The 15,138-nt window shown below is 35.8% G+C and overlaps 1 protein-coding gene across 1 annotated transcript in view; it reads right to left on the reverse strand.

Moving 5' to 3' along the window:
* BAZ1A (bromodomain adjacent to zinc finger domain 1A) overlaps window positions 1-15,138 on the reverse strand; it is a 91,777-nt gene that overhangs the window by 38,740 nt on the left and 37,899 nt on the right. The window contains exons 5-7 of the mRNA XM_034648629.1: window positions 7,804-7,905; window positions 5,258-5,345; window positions 597-731 (exon numbers count right to left, since the gene is read on the reverse strand). Of these exons, the coding sequence (XP_034504520.1) occupies window positions 597-731; window positions 5,258-5,345; window positions 7,804-7,905 (325 nt within the window). The remainder of the gene's footprint in view (window positions 1-596; window positions 732-5,257; window positions 5,346-7,803; window positions 7,906-15,138) is intronic.

Below are 15,138 nucleotides of genomic sequence, written 5' to 3' on the forward strand. Positions count from 1 at the left end.
GAATATAAGTTAGTTTTATAGCTCTACAAATTAGTACAAAAACCTCCTAGGAAAAACAACTGGTGATTTACAAGGAGAATCTTAAAAATATGCATTAGAAAAACAAAATATTCCAAGGTACCTTATAAACTAAATGGTGTAGACATCAAATGTGAAAGAGGCACATGTCAAAAGCACTCTAATGGTCAATGTTAAATAATGCCAAAAGATTTTTTTACTCTATTTCTTGGGAGAATAATGGTCTGTAATAACCTGCTTAGTATGATATCTTTATTATTATCTTTTATCTTTTAAATGCACTTCATGTTTCAATCCCATAATTTATCCCCTGTATTTCTCCTGCTTTACATTTCAGTAACTGCTTATATGCTTGCTTCCACTTTGGTATCCCTGTGGCATTAAAGCTATGTTTAATTCACACTGCAAACTTCTACAAGCCTCATTGCTAAGTCGTTACCAACATACAGTAACACAGACTGTATACAAAGGAATGTGCCCCTTCCTAAGGCTATGTGCACGAGGGGAGCCAAACATGCTCTTGATTTTGAAGTTTTATTAAGAGCTACAATGTAGTTTTTCATCCATTCTCTACTTACCTTACTAATAGATACTCGTTTGGGAGGTCTCCCTCTTCTTCTGTTAGTAGGACTAAAGATAAATGTGGGTGGATCATCAGGGAAGAAATAAGAAAAATCTTGTTCTGCTATTTTATATGTTGAAAGAGATGATGCCTTCATAAAAAGAAAGACATAGGGAACAGTAATAACACCATTAGGAGACCATATACAGATGTGCTCTAAAATGTCATATGACTGCTGTTAAAAACCAGGTCAGGGGCGCCTGGGTGGCACAGCGGTTAAGCGTCTGCCTTCAGCTCAGGGCATGATCCCGGCGTTATGGGATCGCCCCACATCAGGCTCCTCCGCTATGAGCCTGCTTCTTCCTCTCCCACTCCCCCTGCTTGTGTTCCCTCTCTCGCTGGCTGTCTCTATCTCTGTTGAATAAATAAATAAAATCTTAAAAAAAAAAAACAGGTCAAAAACATTAGAATTTCATGTGTTAATATACAGTAATACACATTTTTGAATTTTCTCTCCCTTATGGTTTTTATTTTATTTTTTAAAAGGATTTTATTGTCAGAGAGAGAGAAACAGGAAGGGGGAGCAGCAGGCAGAGGGAGAGGGAGACACAGGCTCCCTGCTGAGCAAGGAGGCCCATGTGGAACTTGATCCCAGGACCCTGGATCATGACCTGAGCCAAAGGCAGCCACTTAACTGACTGATCCACCCAGATGTCTTTTTTTTTTTTTTCCTTTAAGATTTAGGCGTAGAATTGACTGATTCATCCGTTGCAGATAACACCCAGTGCTCACTACATCAAATGCCCTCCATCATTCCCATCACCCAATTACCCCATCCCCTACTCCCCTCCCATCCCACAACCCTCAGTTTGTTTCCAAGAGTTAAGAGTCTCTTATGGTTTGCCTCCCACTCTGTTTTTATCTTATTTTATTTTTCCTTCCCTTCCCCTGTGTTTATCTGTTTTGTTTCTTAAATTCCACATGAGGGAAATCACGTTTGTCTTTATCTGATTGACTTATTTTGCTTAGCATAATACCCTCTAGTTCCATCCACGTCTTACAAATGACAAGATTTCATTCTTTTTGATGGCTGAGTAATATTCCTGTGTGTGTGTGTGTGTGTGTGTGTGTGTGTGTATACACACACGCCAATATTCTTTATCCAGTAATACACACTTTAGCTGATTTACTTGATCTATTATTAATCAGCTTTATCAGAAAGAAAACCATAATTCAAAGGATTTTTCCCCCATAAAATATGCAAGAATGCTTCAACAGTTTCTTAAATTCTAAAACTATTTCAAAATTATGTTTATACAATAATCTTTTTTTGGTTTCCATTGCTTTTGACTAATTTTGTATGGAATTTCTATGTAAATAGATAATCCATATATTTAATATTACAAGTCCACTGTATTAACCCAATAAATTTTTCTCAACCATTTCCTAACTGCTGAACATTTAGATTTCCCCAATTGGGGGTGATAAGGACTTTTTAACTTAAAGACTTTATGTATCAAATTTTAAAGCTGATCTGGCAGGGCACCTGGGTGGCTCAGTTGGTTAAGCGTCTGCCTTCGGTCCAGGTCATGATCCCAGGGTCCTGGGATCAAGTCCCACACCAAGCTCCTTGCTCAGCAGGCAGCCTGCTTCTCCATCTCCTCCCAGCTTGTGCTTTCTCTCCTTACCCCTGACTCTCTCTCAAATAAATAAATAAAATTAAAAAAAAATAAAGCTGATCTGGCAAAAAGGAGAAATGCTGATAAATTCTTATCAAGCTTCAATTCAGAATTTAAGTTCAGAGAAGTCAACCTCATTTTTACCAGAAGTTGTGTGGTTTTAGGATAATTGCTAAATCCAAAAGAGTTTCAAAACTTGTTCACCTTTCATCCATGTCCAACTCTAAACTTTTTATTTTTGGTTAGAAAATCTGAAGATTATTTGATCTAATAGCCAAGATCATCATTCTTTCTCTTGAAGAAAACATGCCATTTACAGAAGTCTCTTTCAGAAAATGTATAAGAAAATAATGATACAAAAATTTAAATCATTAAACAAAACAAAAACACTGGGAATTAAATTTTCTGTGTAATAATTGTAATCGTGGTAGAACATAACTTTTAACATTTAAAACTCAATCAGTTCTGGCTGTCATAATAAACGAAAAATCTATTAAGATTTTATATTAAAGTCTATTAAGATGGTTGTCGACTATCCCACATAAATAACCCCTGAATGAATATACAGAATTGTCCTTTAAATATGAATACAAAACATACAGGTGGTTTCTTCTCAAATATACATGCTCAAAAAAGGTCAAAATAGACTTTAATACATAAATTTCCAATGTTCCTTATTTATATACATATAACACAAAAAACAAATACATCTTTGTGTTCTTGTAGTACTCCTAATAGCAGACTACACGCACCACATTGGGTATTAAACTCTGTTGTTTTTGGGTTTGTGTGCAAGTACACTAGACTATCCACTAATAATTTTTTTCTTATACTCTAAGAGAAAAATGTTTACTGTCTCTTTAAATTTTATTTACTTATTATTTTTTAAAGATTCCATTTATTTATTTGTCAGAAAGAGAGACAGAGATTGAGAGACGGCATAATCAGGGGGAGTGGCAGGCAGAGGGAGAAGCATGCTCCCCGCTGAGCAAGGAGCCCGATACAGAACTCGAACCTAGGACCCTGGGATCATGCCCTAAGCCGAAGGCAGATGCTTAACTGACTAAGCCATCCAGGTGTCCCAATTTTCACTTATTTATTAAGTAAAGTTGAACTTCTGTTCATGATTACTGACTATTTATTTTCCTTGGTGAAAAACTGCTGATACTTTTTACCATTTTATTCCCAATTAGGTTGTTTTTATTCATTGATATGTAGGAAATTTTTGTAAATTAGGGAAATTGGTCAACTTGCTATTTATGATACATGTACTATAACTCATTTCATATACTGATTGATTGCCTACCAGTGCCAGCACTGCTCTAGCCACTTCTCACAAGTATTTGAATCATTAACTTTTTTTTTTTTTAAAGATTTTATTTATTTATTCGCCAGAGATAGAGACAGCCAGCGAGAGAGGGAACACAAGCAGGGGGAGTGGGAGAGGAAGAAGCAGGCTCATAGCGGAGGAGCCTGATGTGGGGCTTGATCCCACAACGCCGGGATCACGCCCTGAGCCGAAGGCAGACGCTTAACTGCTGTGCCACCCAGGCGCCCCTGAATCATTAACTTTTTGAAAGCATCTTTTTACATGGCTATCTATGATTTTCAATGCTATAGATTGAGCACAATTTAAGCTTTTTCCTCTTATCAAAACAAATACATAAACATGCTCACATTAATGACATTATTTCAGATGATTCTATCTTATGTTTTTAAGTTTTTATATTTCATCCACTGTAAATTTTGATCATTCCTATTTGTCTACTAGGATATTTATGTTTTTCTAATTGATTTGAGTTCCTCATTGTATTCACTGAAAGTACTTTTCCTCTAGCACTTGCCCTTTAAATCTATTCATGATGTTTTTATTTCCTTTTTTTTTTTTGGATTTATTTATTTATCACAGAGACAGAGCACACGCACGTGCACACATGTGCAAGTGGGGGGGGCAGAGGGAGAGAATCTTCAAGTAGACTCACTACTCTGAGATCATGACCCCAGCTAAAATCAAGAGTCAGATGCTTAACTGGCTGAGCGACCCAGGCACCCACCAAGCACCCCTTAACCTACATTAAGTTTATATTGTCAAATAAGTCTTATCCTTGGTATTTCTTTTCTTTTGCTCCTCCTAAGTACTTTAGCATGCATAACATTAAGAATTATTTCATTTCCTTTTTTTCTCCCTTTGAGTTAGTTCTGCCTTTGTTTTTCCAAAGTTAACCAGGTGTCCCAGTATTATTTGTTAAATAATCTGTCTTGGTCTGTAGAGACCTGAAATGGTACTTTTCACATAAACTCGTATCTTCTCTTTTTTCTTTTCTTTTGATGTAACATTTATTATGAAATACACAAACCTTAAGCAAATAGTAGATCATTTTTGACACACGCATACATCTCTCTACTCACGCTGTTTTTTTACTTAGTATTTTTCCCAATAAGAGTTAAATATTTCTCAGTTAAAAAAATTAGTTTTAGTTTTACCATTTAACTTTTTATTTATTTTACAACGTGAGGTTTCTAAACTTGATTTTTTTCCCCTCTTAATGATTATGAATAAAATATAATCCATCTGCTTAGTATTGGTCTCTGATGTTCTTTTTATTATATGAATTGTTTTCCTATCCAGTAGGATCTATATTAGTATTGTTCTTTGAATTTATTTTTGTGAGCAGGACCCCACTTAGAAAAATACAGTTGTTCCCTTCCTCTATGACATTTTCTTTTTCCAAGTTTTCCGTCTATTCTTACCTGTCTTGGCTGATCTTTTTTACACGGGGAACAAAAGTGTAGTACCTTCTGAGCCATCTAGCAATTGCAAAAATAGTATTTAATCCAATAAATAGAAAGAAAATTACTAAAAACTGGCTCCAGATAAAAAGAGAAATATTTTCAACCAACTTTGAAATAATAATTCTGCAATTTTTCAACTTTATAACACAACCCATCTCTCTTTTTTTTTCTTCCTTCCAATAAATAATTTCACTGTTCTGATTACCTTAATTTTGATGACTCCGTCTTGTGGTTCACAGTGTTGCTTCAGAAAAAGCTTTAATTTATCACGAGAAAATAAGTGTTTTCTCCGGCTGCCAGGGAAAAAAGAGGAGAAAGAGTAAAGTCTTAGTACCAAAGAATGCAAGTTGAACTCCATAATCTTCGTAAATCCATAACCTCAATTTCAAACTTAGGAAAAGAAGGATATTTCATTTTCCAATAGTACTTATGTAGAAGTTATGAGAAACTTTATACAGAAGTATTTATGTAGAATGTTTTAAGATCAATTCAAATGGATCTATTATAAATGTCCATTACAAACAGAGTATACGCATTTGTTGCATAAGAATCACTTAGAAATCAAATAAACCTCAAGGAAAATATACTACAGAGTAAACCTAATTTTAGAAAATTAGATGATAATTCCTACAAATATCACCATTGAAATTCTTTAAAAAATTAAAATCAGCAGACTACAAGATATCACATAACACTTAAGTAAGCCAGCATTCAAATAGATAACGTGAGCATTCTTGAACACGGGTTGTTTCAAATTCTAAAATATTTTGTATTTAAACTTCATGTGGCAGCCAAAAAATTCACGGGATTAACATGAAAGAGAATTAGAATTAAGATTCCAAAAATATGCTATTTTTGTTCCTCCCTTGCCCCCAAATTAAAAAACAGCCACCACAATGGTAACAAACTGCCACCAAAAACAAATCAAAACAAACAACCCCCCCCAAAAAAACATCCAAGTATTTCTGGAAAAGTTCTGGAAAGAAAGTAAATGTTTTAATTGAATTCTATGTATTCCTTCCAAGAAAAAGCCAAGTTAAAATCTTCTAAGAGTGAATAAACAATATGGGAGTTTTAAAGTAGTAGCCTCCGCAAAAATTCTCTTCTTACAGAAAGAACTACATGAGAAAGGATTGGCTTACTGTGCTATCCCAGCACCATACACAGAGTAGATGACAATAAGAAGGTTAATTATCTCCTGACTATTGAATAAATATGCTAGTCTTCAAGAATTGTATTGTCCTACATGGCACCTGCTAGCCTACTCATTAAAAAAAAGAACGTTCCAAAAAAAGGTGTGAATAAGCTATGAGCATTACTTTGAGAATACTATTTTTCAGCATATAATAAAATGTAGAATGCTCCAGAGATCTTAAATTAATGATGGACCCCCAAAACGCAACCAAACAAAAAACTACACACACTTCCTCAGTTACAGAAAGTAATATATCGGGGGGCGCCTGGGTGGCTCAGTCATTAAGCGTCTGCCTTTGGCTCAGGGCATGATCCCGGCATTCTGGGATGGAGCCCCACATCAGGCTCCTCTGCTGGGAGACTGCTTCTTCCTCTACCACTCCCCCTGCTTGTTGTCCTTCTCTCACTGGCTGTCTCTCTCTCTCTCTGTCAAATAAATAAATAAATAAAATCTTAAAAAAAAAAAAAAAAGAAAGTAATATATCGGACTCAGGATTCACTTAACACTTACATTATTATCACTTTTCTTTGGACTCATGAGTATATATGAGGCAAGAGGTACATGAGAATAAGTAAAATCATTTTATTTTATTTTTAAAAATTATTTATTTGAGAGAGAGAGAGAGCGCACGAGCACACAAGCAAGAGCAAAGGCAGGCAGAAGGAGAGGGACAAGCTGAGCAGGGAGCCTGATGGGGAGCTCGATCCCAGGACCCTGGGATCATGACCTGAGCAGAAGGCAGATGTGTAACTGACTGAGCCACCCAGGCACCCCAAGTAAAATCATTTTACATCAAGTGAAATGCAAGACTGATTACTAGCTGGCAAGTTGATAATTGGCTGGCAATGTCAGTTTACTTTCAGATGACTAAGGGCCTAACCTCAACAATAGGGATTGTCCTAAAATAGTTCTGTGTAACCTAAAGTCGATTCCTTTAAATATTAACCACTCATTACCCCTCTTTTGATTAGGACTCAAACAGGAATTAATTAATTAGTTAATTTTTAAATATTTTATTTATTTACTCAGAGGGAGCACATGCATGAGTGGGGGTAGGGTCACACGGAGGGAGAGAGAGACGACCCTGAGCAGACTATATGCTTAGCAGGGAGCCTGACTTGGGGCTTAATCTCTCAACACTGAGATCACAGCCTGAGCTGAAATCAAGAGTCAGATGCTTAACTGACTGCAAGACGCAAGTGACCCTCAAACAGGAGTTTTTAAAGATACGAATTTGTTACTATTTAACTTTAAGGAATGGGAAGAGACTGATTAGATGTTTGTGTCTAATGAATAAAATATTATGAATGTGATGTATTCCTAAGTACCATCAGACGTCTCAGCATTGAAAACGGAGTTCTCTCATGAGCAGTACCTCATAAACAGGATCCTTTCGGGTTAGTTACAAAGGGCTCCTGGAGTCCATCAGGACTGTAACTGTACATTTATTTTAAAAAAAGAAACAATCACACGCAACACTGTTTGTTCTATAGCAAATCTTAACTGAATACAATCATTCTATTCTAAACCAGCATAGATGAGATACCGAGTTTTACCTGATTTGTGTTGCTTTAACAATAGCACACTCATACAATTCTTTTTTAGTGGGTTGCACCTTGTACTTGAATAATAAGGGATCAACTGCATCTTTTTTCTTCCTAAAAAAAGAACAAAGATACAAATCAGTTAATAACTTGTTTGAAAATGAGATTTTAAATAGAAATATAGTTTCTAAGAACACACTGTAACAGAATCTAATACATTTTTAGTTTAACTAGGATTTTATAAGTTATTGACATCCCTCACTATTCTATTAGCCAAAATAGTACAAAGCACTATTTTATGTTAGGTATTTTACTTGTTCAATAAATTTTCCTGTGTGAAGAAATTAATTAAAGATGAGTAAGCACGAAATACCCAGTTTAGGTGAGATAAATTTGTAAACAAATAGCTCTTGGATTTGCTTTTAAGCTTTCTTAAGAGTTATACAGAGCAAGAGCAAAGTAGAAATACTGTAGTTTGCCGGGTTTTAAGAATTTGCAGAGGCTATACATTTAATCCTTGTCTCCACCAACTTCTCATGTTGTCTTTCCTTTGAGGATGCATTCATCCATCGGTCCAATAAATACTTAAGAGCCTACACTGTGCCAAAAACTAAACGGTAAGGATTAAATAGTGAACAAAATAGAAATACAGTGGGGAGATACAGGCAAGCAAACAAAAATCTACAACCGGGTGGGTGGTAAATGCTTTGAAAGGAATACAGTGCAGGGTGGAGGTCCTCTATTTTACATAGTCCTGATAAACTGACGAGATTGGCCTGATAAGAAGTTAACATTTAAGCAGAGATCTGAAAGAAAAGAGGGAGCAACTCCTGAGAGTATCTTGGGGAAATGAGTTTGTTTGTTTATTGATTGATTGATTGAGTTTAAAGGAAGAGAGAAAAGAGTGTGTAAGGCTCTGAGGTGAAAGTAAGCATGGTTTGCACAAGAAGTGGAATAAATTAGAAGAATAAAAGAAGAAGATCCAGAGGGGAAGAATAAAGGCCAGATTATAGGCCATCAATAAGTGTTTTGGATTTTACTCTGAAAAGACACTAGAGGCTATTGAATAATGGGGAGATAACGACTTAACTTACACTTCAGAAAGATCACTCTGGCTGCCAGACTGTGGGGCAAGAGTGCAAACAGGGACATCTATTAGAAAGCTAGTGAACTACTGGGTATTTACCCCAAAGATACAGACACAGTGAACAGAAGGGCCATATGCACCCCAATGTTCATAGCAGCATTGTCCACAATAGCTAAATTGTGGAAGGAACCGAGATGCCCTTCAACAGATGACTGGATTAAGAAGTTGTGGTCCATATATACAATGGAATATTACTCAGCTATCAGAAAGAATGAGTTCTCAACATTTGCTGCAACATGGACGGCACTGGAGGAGATAATGCTAAGTGAAATAAGTCAAGCAGAGAAAGACAATTATCATATGATTTCTCTCATCTATGGAACATAAGAACTAGGAGGATCGGTAGGGGAAGAAAGGGATAAAGAAAAGGGGGGTAATCAGAAGGGGGAATGAAGCATGAGAGACTATGGACTCTGAGAAACAAACTGAGGGCTTCAGAGGGGAGGGGGGTGGGGGAATGGGATAGACTGGTGATGGGTAGTAAGGAGGGCACGTATTGCATGGTGCACTGGGTGTTATACGCAAACTAATGAATCATCGAACTTTACATCAGAAACCAGGGATGTACTGTATGGTGACTAACATAATATAATAAAAAAACTTTAAAATAAAAAAAAACCTTTTAGGATAAAACACAATATAAATAAATGATAAAACATTTGCATTATAAAAAAAAAAAGCTAGTGAAATGAACCAAGTGAGAACTGATGGCAGTTACAGACTATGGTGGTAGTGGTGGCAGTATAGAGAAAAGTGGTTGGGTTCTTGAAAAGCTGCCTCTGTGAATGCAAGTGCATATATAACCGGGATGTAAGTAAGGGTTACAGAGAAGAAAATAATATGAAAGGACGATAAAGGAAGCATTTAGCAATGAAGGTCAGATATAGCCAAAGTGATACAGACACAGTATATACAAGGTAGGGGGGGGTGGGGAGATGCTCAACACGGAAGGAATGTATGAGACAATCAGACAAATAAAACTGAAGTATTTACCTTTAACAGCGCTAAGTTCCTAGTTGGAGGGCCAAGGATCTTTACACAGTATAGAGACCAGCATACACAGGAGATATATTTAATCATTCAACCTGAATATATGGAATGCAGTCTAGTATTTTCTATTCTATTAAAATTCATTATTAAATTAATTTCACAACCTACATGAGGCTATCACCTGCAGCTTGAAAAGCACCGTCCCAAAAGAACAGTCTAAGTGTTCAGAGAACAATACTGATGTGAGTTCCCAATAGAGGAATTTCTTGGAATGAAAAGAGGGAAAAAGAAAAATGGGTTTTAATGAATCAGCAGCAGTTGTTCAAGAACAAATTTGATTTTTTATCTTGGTATCGTTTTTTGAATTGGTGCTAACTTAGCAATTAATCATCACCATTTTATACGTGTAAAGGGTTGATCAAGTATAATATAGATTGCACTTAAAAGATTACCACCAATTGCAGTATATATTTTAAGTCACAATTATAAATGCATAAATATATTTATTTAATTTATTATATATTATTTGTTTATAGAAAACTTGTTTATGAACTTTATCTTAATGGATCTGAGGCTATAAAAATGTGATTTTTTTGTGTGTATAAAAATTATTTTTTGTTTTTTCTTGCTATATCATTAAATTCATTTCTGAAGATAAAACATAATAGAATTAAAATCATTTTTTCCAATCAGTGATAATATTTTTAGGGACGTTTTGCTGTAACTCTTACACAAAATTCTATATAGAATAAAATCATAACTGGGTTATTTCCAAGGAAGTACAGATATCAGAGACCAACAGAAACTGCTTCTTATCATATGGATTCACCTATAAGACAGGAATTAAAAGATAATATAAAAAAGAAACCCCACTTTATTTTTTTTTTATTAAAGATTTTTATTTATTTATTTATTTGACAGAGAGACAGCCAGCTAGATAGGGAACACAGCAGGGGGAGTGGGATAGGAAGAAGCAGGCCTCCAGCGGAGGAGCCTGATGTGGGGCTCGATCCCAGGACTCCGGGATCACGCCCTGAGCCGAAGGCAGACACCCAACGACTGCGCCACCCAGGCGCCCCAGAAACCCCACTTTAATGATTTTTCTCCCTTGCTTCCTAAAGCCTAGGCCTAAATAGCAGGAATACTAAATAGAATGTGGTGATCTTAGCCATGACTGTGACTAAGAGACTGTTTTATTAGCAACAAGTGCAGATCTGTTACTAGGTCTATACTGGCATATTAACATCAAATATTATGTTTATAGAAATTAGATCACCATTCCAATGATTTATTCACAATATCTTATCACTTATTTATTTTATAAATATACCATATTTCAATATGTCTAGTTATATATATTTTTTATGGGGGGGGGCAGAGGGAGAGAGAAACTCCCAAGCAGGCTCTACTGTGGAGCCAGACGTGAGGCTTGATCTCACAACCCTGAGGATCATGACCTGAGCCGAAATCAAGAGTCAGACCCTTAATTGATTAGGGCGCCTGTGTCGGCTATAGTTAACTATATATATATATATATAAAATTTTAGTTCTACTTCTATTTTCTCATAATGGCAATTGTTTTTGTTGCTATCCCGTGGACAATATTTGATACTAAAGAGGCAATTTAAATTTTTTCCTATAGCAGTACGATAGAAATGGCAAAAGATCAAATAATTAAGCTTCAGCATAAATGGTTACTTATGGTGTTTTGTTTGTTTATTTTTGGAATTTAAAATGCTAACGTGACCTCTCATATATAAAAATTTCACATATGAACTACAATTAGCAAAACAATTAGATCTACTTCTTTAAAAATAACACTCAGATTCCATAATCTTACTAACAATTAAGCAGGTTATCATCACAGCCAGATGACACTGCATGAAGGAAGTCAGTTGCACAGTATTTCGAAACGGGATACACAATATACTCTTCAAGGTTCCAAAAATAATTAGTTTTTCCTTCTGCTCTTGCAAATTACCACCAGGATATAAGAAGTTACCAAAAATGTATTTTTGTTCATGTATTATTTTCAGGTTAGGATAATATTTTTACGATATTTTAAACTTTAAGTAATATCTGCCTAGAGATGACTCCATAAAACTCTGGAGGATAAACATAAAGGATAAAAGCAGCCTGACCTTAAATTTTTATAGCCTTAAACCACAACAGCAGAGTGTATTGTTACAAAGTGTTATTTACCTACCAATCTGAGTTGCTACAAATGCCATATTTAGTTTCTTCTACAAATCCTAAAAGCAACTAAACACACTCACCTATACTTGGCATATCTGAATCATATTGAAATCATACAGTAAACTAGTGAATATTTTCAGGACTCTCAGGAATTTTTCAGTCAGCACTACCTATCAATTTAAATTTTCAGAGAATTTTTTTGATTGCAAATGAACTTCACTATTTGGCTTTCATTAAGAAAGGAAACTTTGTGAGGCGCCTGGGTGGCTCAGTCAGTTAAGCATTGCCTTCAACTCCGGGCATGATCTCAGGGTCTTGGGATGGAGCTGAGCATCCAGCTCCTGCTCAGTGGGGAACCTGCTTCTCCTTCTGCCCCTCTCCTAGCTCATGCTCTCTTGCTTTATTTATAAATCAATCAATTTATCTTCAAAAAAAAAAAAGGAAAAAAAGAAACGACACGTATCAAGTAGTTACACAGAGTTATGGTCTCAACAAGTTGTGAGGATTTTCAAATATAAATTTTCTTAAAATATATTAGTAACTCTGGAGGGAAAGGAACAACAGCAGACATAAGTGTAACTACTTAACCCATTCTTTTTTTTTTTTTTTTTAAAGATTTTGTTTCTTTATTTTGTTTCTTTATTTTGAGAGAGAGAGCGCGTGCATGCACAAGCAGGGGGACCAGCGGAGGGGGAGGGAGAAACAGGCTTTCCGCAGAGCAGGGAGCCTGATGTGGGGCGATCCCACAACCCCGGGATCATGACCCAAGCCAAAGGCAGCTGCCTAACTGACTGAGCCACCCAGGCACCTCTACTTAACCCATTCTTGATGGGCAAACATAAGTGATGAGTAAAGAAAGGAACATCAAGCGCAGATACACAATATGTGTATTTCAAAGAGTAGGACTATCAGGCAAAACCCTAAATCTCTTTACCTCAATTTTATATGATGCAAATTATCTTCCCTAAAATATAGTCCGATCTTTTATTTAGTGCTATAAATACCAGCAAGTCAATTTTAAAAATAAAATTTCCTTGTTCACACATAAAAGAAATGAGTAATTCTAAATTTAAAGTATTCCTTATTACACAATTTACACAAAGTATCCTAGTGGTACAAAAATTAGCCTCATTCATTCTTAAGTATATTTAGGGGACGCCTGGGTGGCTCAGCTGGTTAAGCATCTGGCTCTTGGTTTCAGCTCAGGTCATGATCTCATGGTCATGGGATTAAGCCCCGAGTCAGGCTCTGCGCTCAGCGTGGAGTCCGTTTCAGATTCTCTCTCCCTCTCCCTCCCACTTGTGCTCACTCTCTCTCTCAAATAAATTAAAAAAAAAAAAGTATATTTAGATTGGTGTATCAAAGGCTCTGTCATAAATCCCATGGTAAATAGCTAAATACTTCCCACTGTTACTCTAGAATTCAGTTCTGGCAAAGATACTGGAGAGTTCTGCAAGAATGCTAAGTGAGATTCGGAGAGCACTAAAATGTCCAAGGCTGCTATGTCCATGACTTTGTCCATGGCTTTGTGATAAGAAAAATAACATTTTCTTATAGTCTCTTTCACAAGCTTAGTTTAAGAAGCACACATTTAAGGTGTTAATACCCATCCTCAAAATACATAAGTGACCTGCTTCCTAATACCTTGACTGCTGCCCACCAACAAAAGCTGACCTATAAAGGTAAATACACAGTTACTGTATAGTTCCCTCAGATTCTGCAGTCAGTGCCCAGACTGATGAGTAAGCTAAGAATATGCTGTTCTGAGGGAATGCAACTCTATCAAAAGTCAAGCCTTCAATTTCTTACTTTTACTGATTAAAATTGACTTTGAAAAAAATAATCAATATGCTCCCCCAAATGTATCAAAAAATCCTATTTAAAAAATTCTGACGACCAGAATATATAAAGAACTCTTATAACTGAACAAAAAGACAACCCAATTTAAAAATTGGTACAGGACTTATATATCTAGGAAGATATATAAATGGCCAATAATGAAAAGTTACTCATTATCATTAATCATCGGAGAAATTAAAGTCAAAACCACAATGAGATGCCACTTCATCCCACCAGGACGGCTATAACCAGAAAACTCGAAAAATAGTAAGTGATGGTGAGAACGTGGACAAACTGGAATCCTTACATATTGCTGGTAAGTATGTAAAATGGCACAGTTGCTGTGAAAAGCAGTTCGGCAGTTCCTCAAAAAGTTAAAGAACTGTCGTATGACTTAGCAATTCTACACCTCGGTATACACCCAAAAGAATTTAAAACGGGGACCTGAATAGGTGCCCATACATCAATATTCATTGCAGCATTATTCATAATAGCCAAAAGGTGGAAACTCAAGTGTCTATCAACAGATGAATGGATAAACAAAATGTCGTATATACATACAATGGAAGATTCAGCCATAAAAAGGAATGATTACAAAAATTAGCCTCATCTCTTTTTAAAGTATATTTAGACAGGTATATTAAAAGCTCCATTGTAAATCTCAACATACCACGACATGGATGTACCTTGAAAAATAGTACTAAGTGAAATAAACCACACACAAAAGGACAAACACAGTATAATTCCACTTATATGAAATATTTAGAATACGTAAACTCATAGAGACAGAAAGCAGATTAGAGGTTACTAGGTGATGGAGGGGGAAAAGGGAATGTAGAATAATTACCTAACAGGTACAGAGTTTCTGTCTGGGGTGAAGAAAAGGCTTTGGGAATAGTGGTGATAGTGGTATGACACTGTGAATGCAATTAATGCCACTGAATTATACACTTAAAATGGTTACAACAGAAAATATTATATTATATATATTTTAAACATCCCCCCCGAACACTGGTGCCCATTTTGAGCACCTAGACTTAATTTTAAATATGCTGCCTTAGTATGTCTCACAGATATTATGAACTAGATGATGCTGGAAAAATTTTCTAACTCTGAACTTCCATTTCTCCTCAATGATAAAAGAGTATGATCACCTACCCTTATAGAATGGTTCT

The sequence above is a fragment of the Ailuropoda melanoleuca genome, chromosome 20 (genome assembly GCF_002007445.2).
Source record: "Ailuropoda melanoleuca isolate Jingjing chromosome 20, ASM200744v2, whole genome shotgun sequence".
In the NCBI taxonomy this organism is placed as follows: Eukaryota; Metazoa; Chordata; class Mammalia; order Carnivora; family Ursidae; genus Ailuropoda; species Ailuropoda melanoleuca.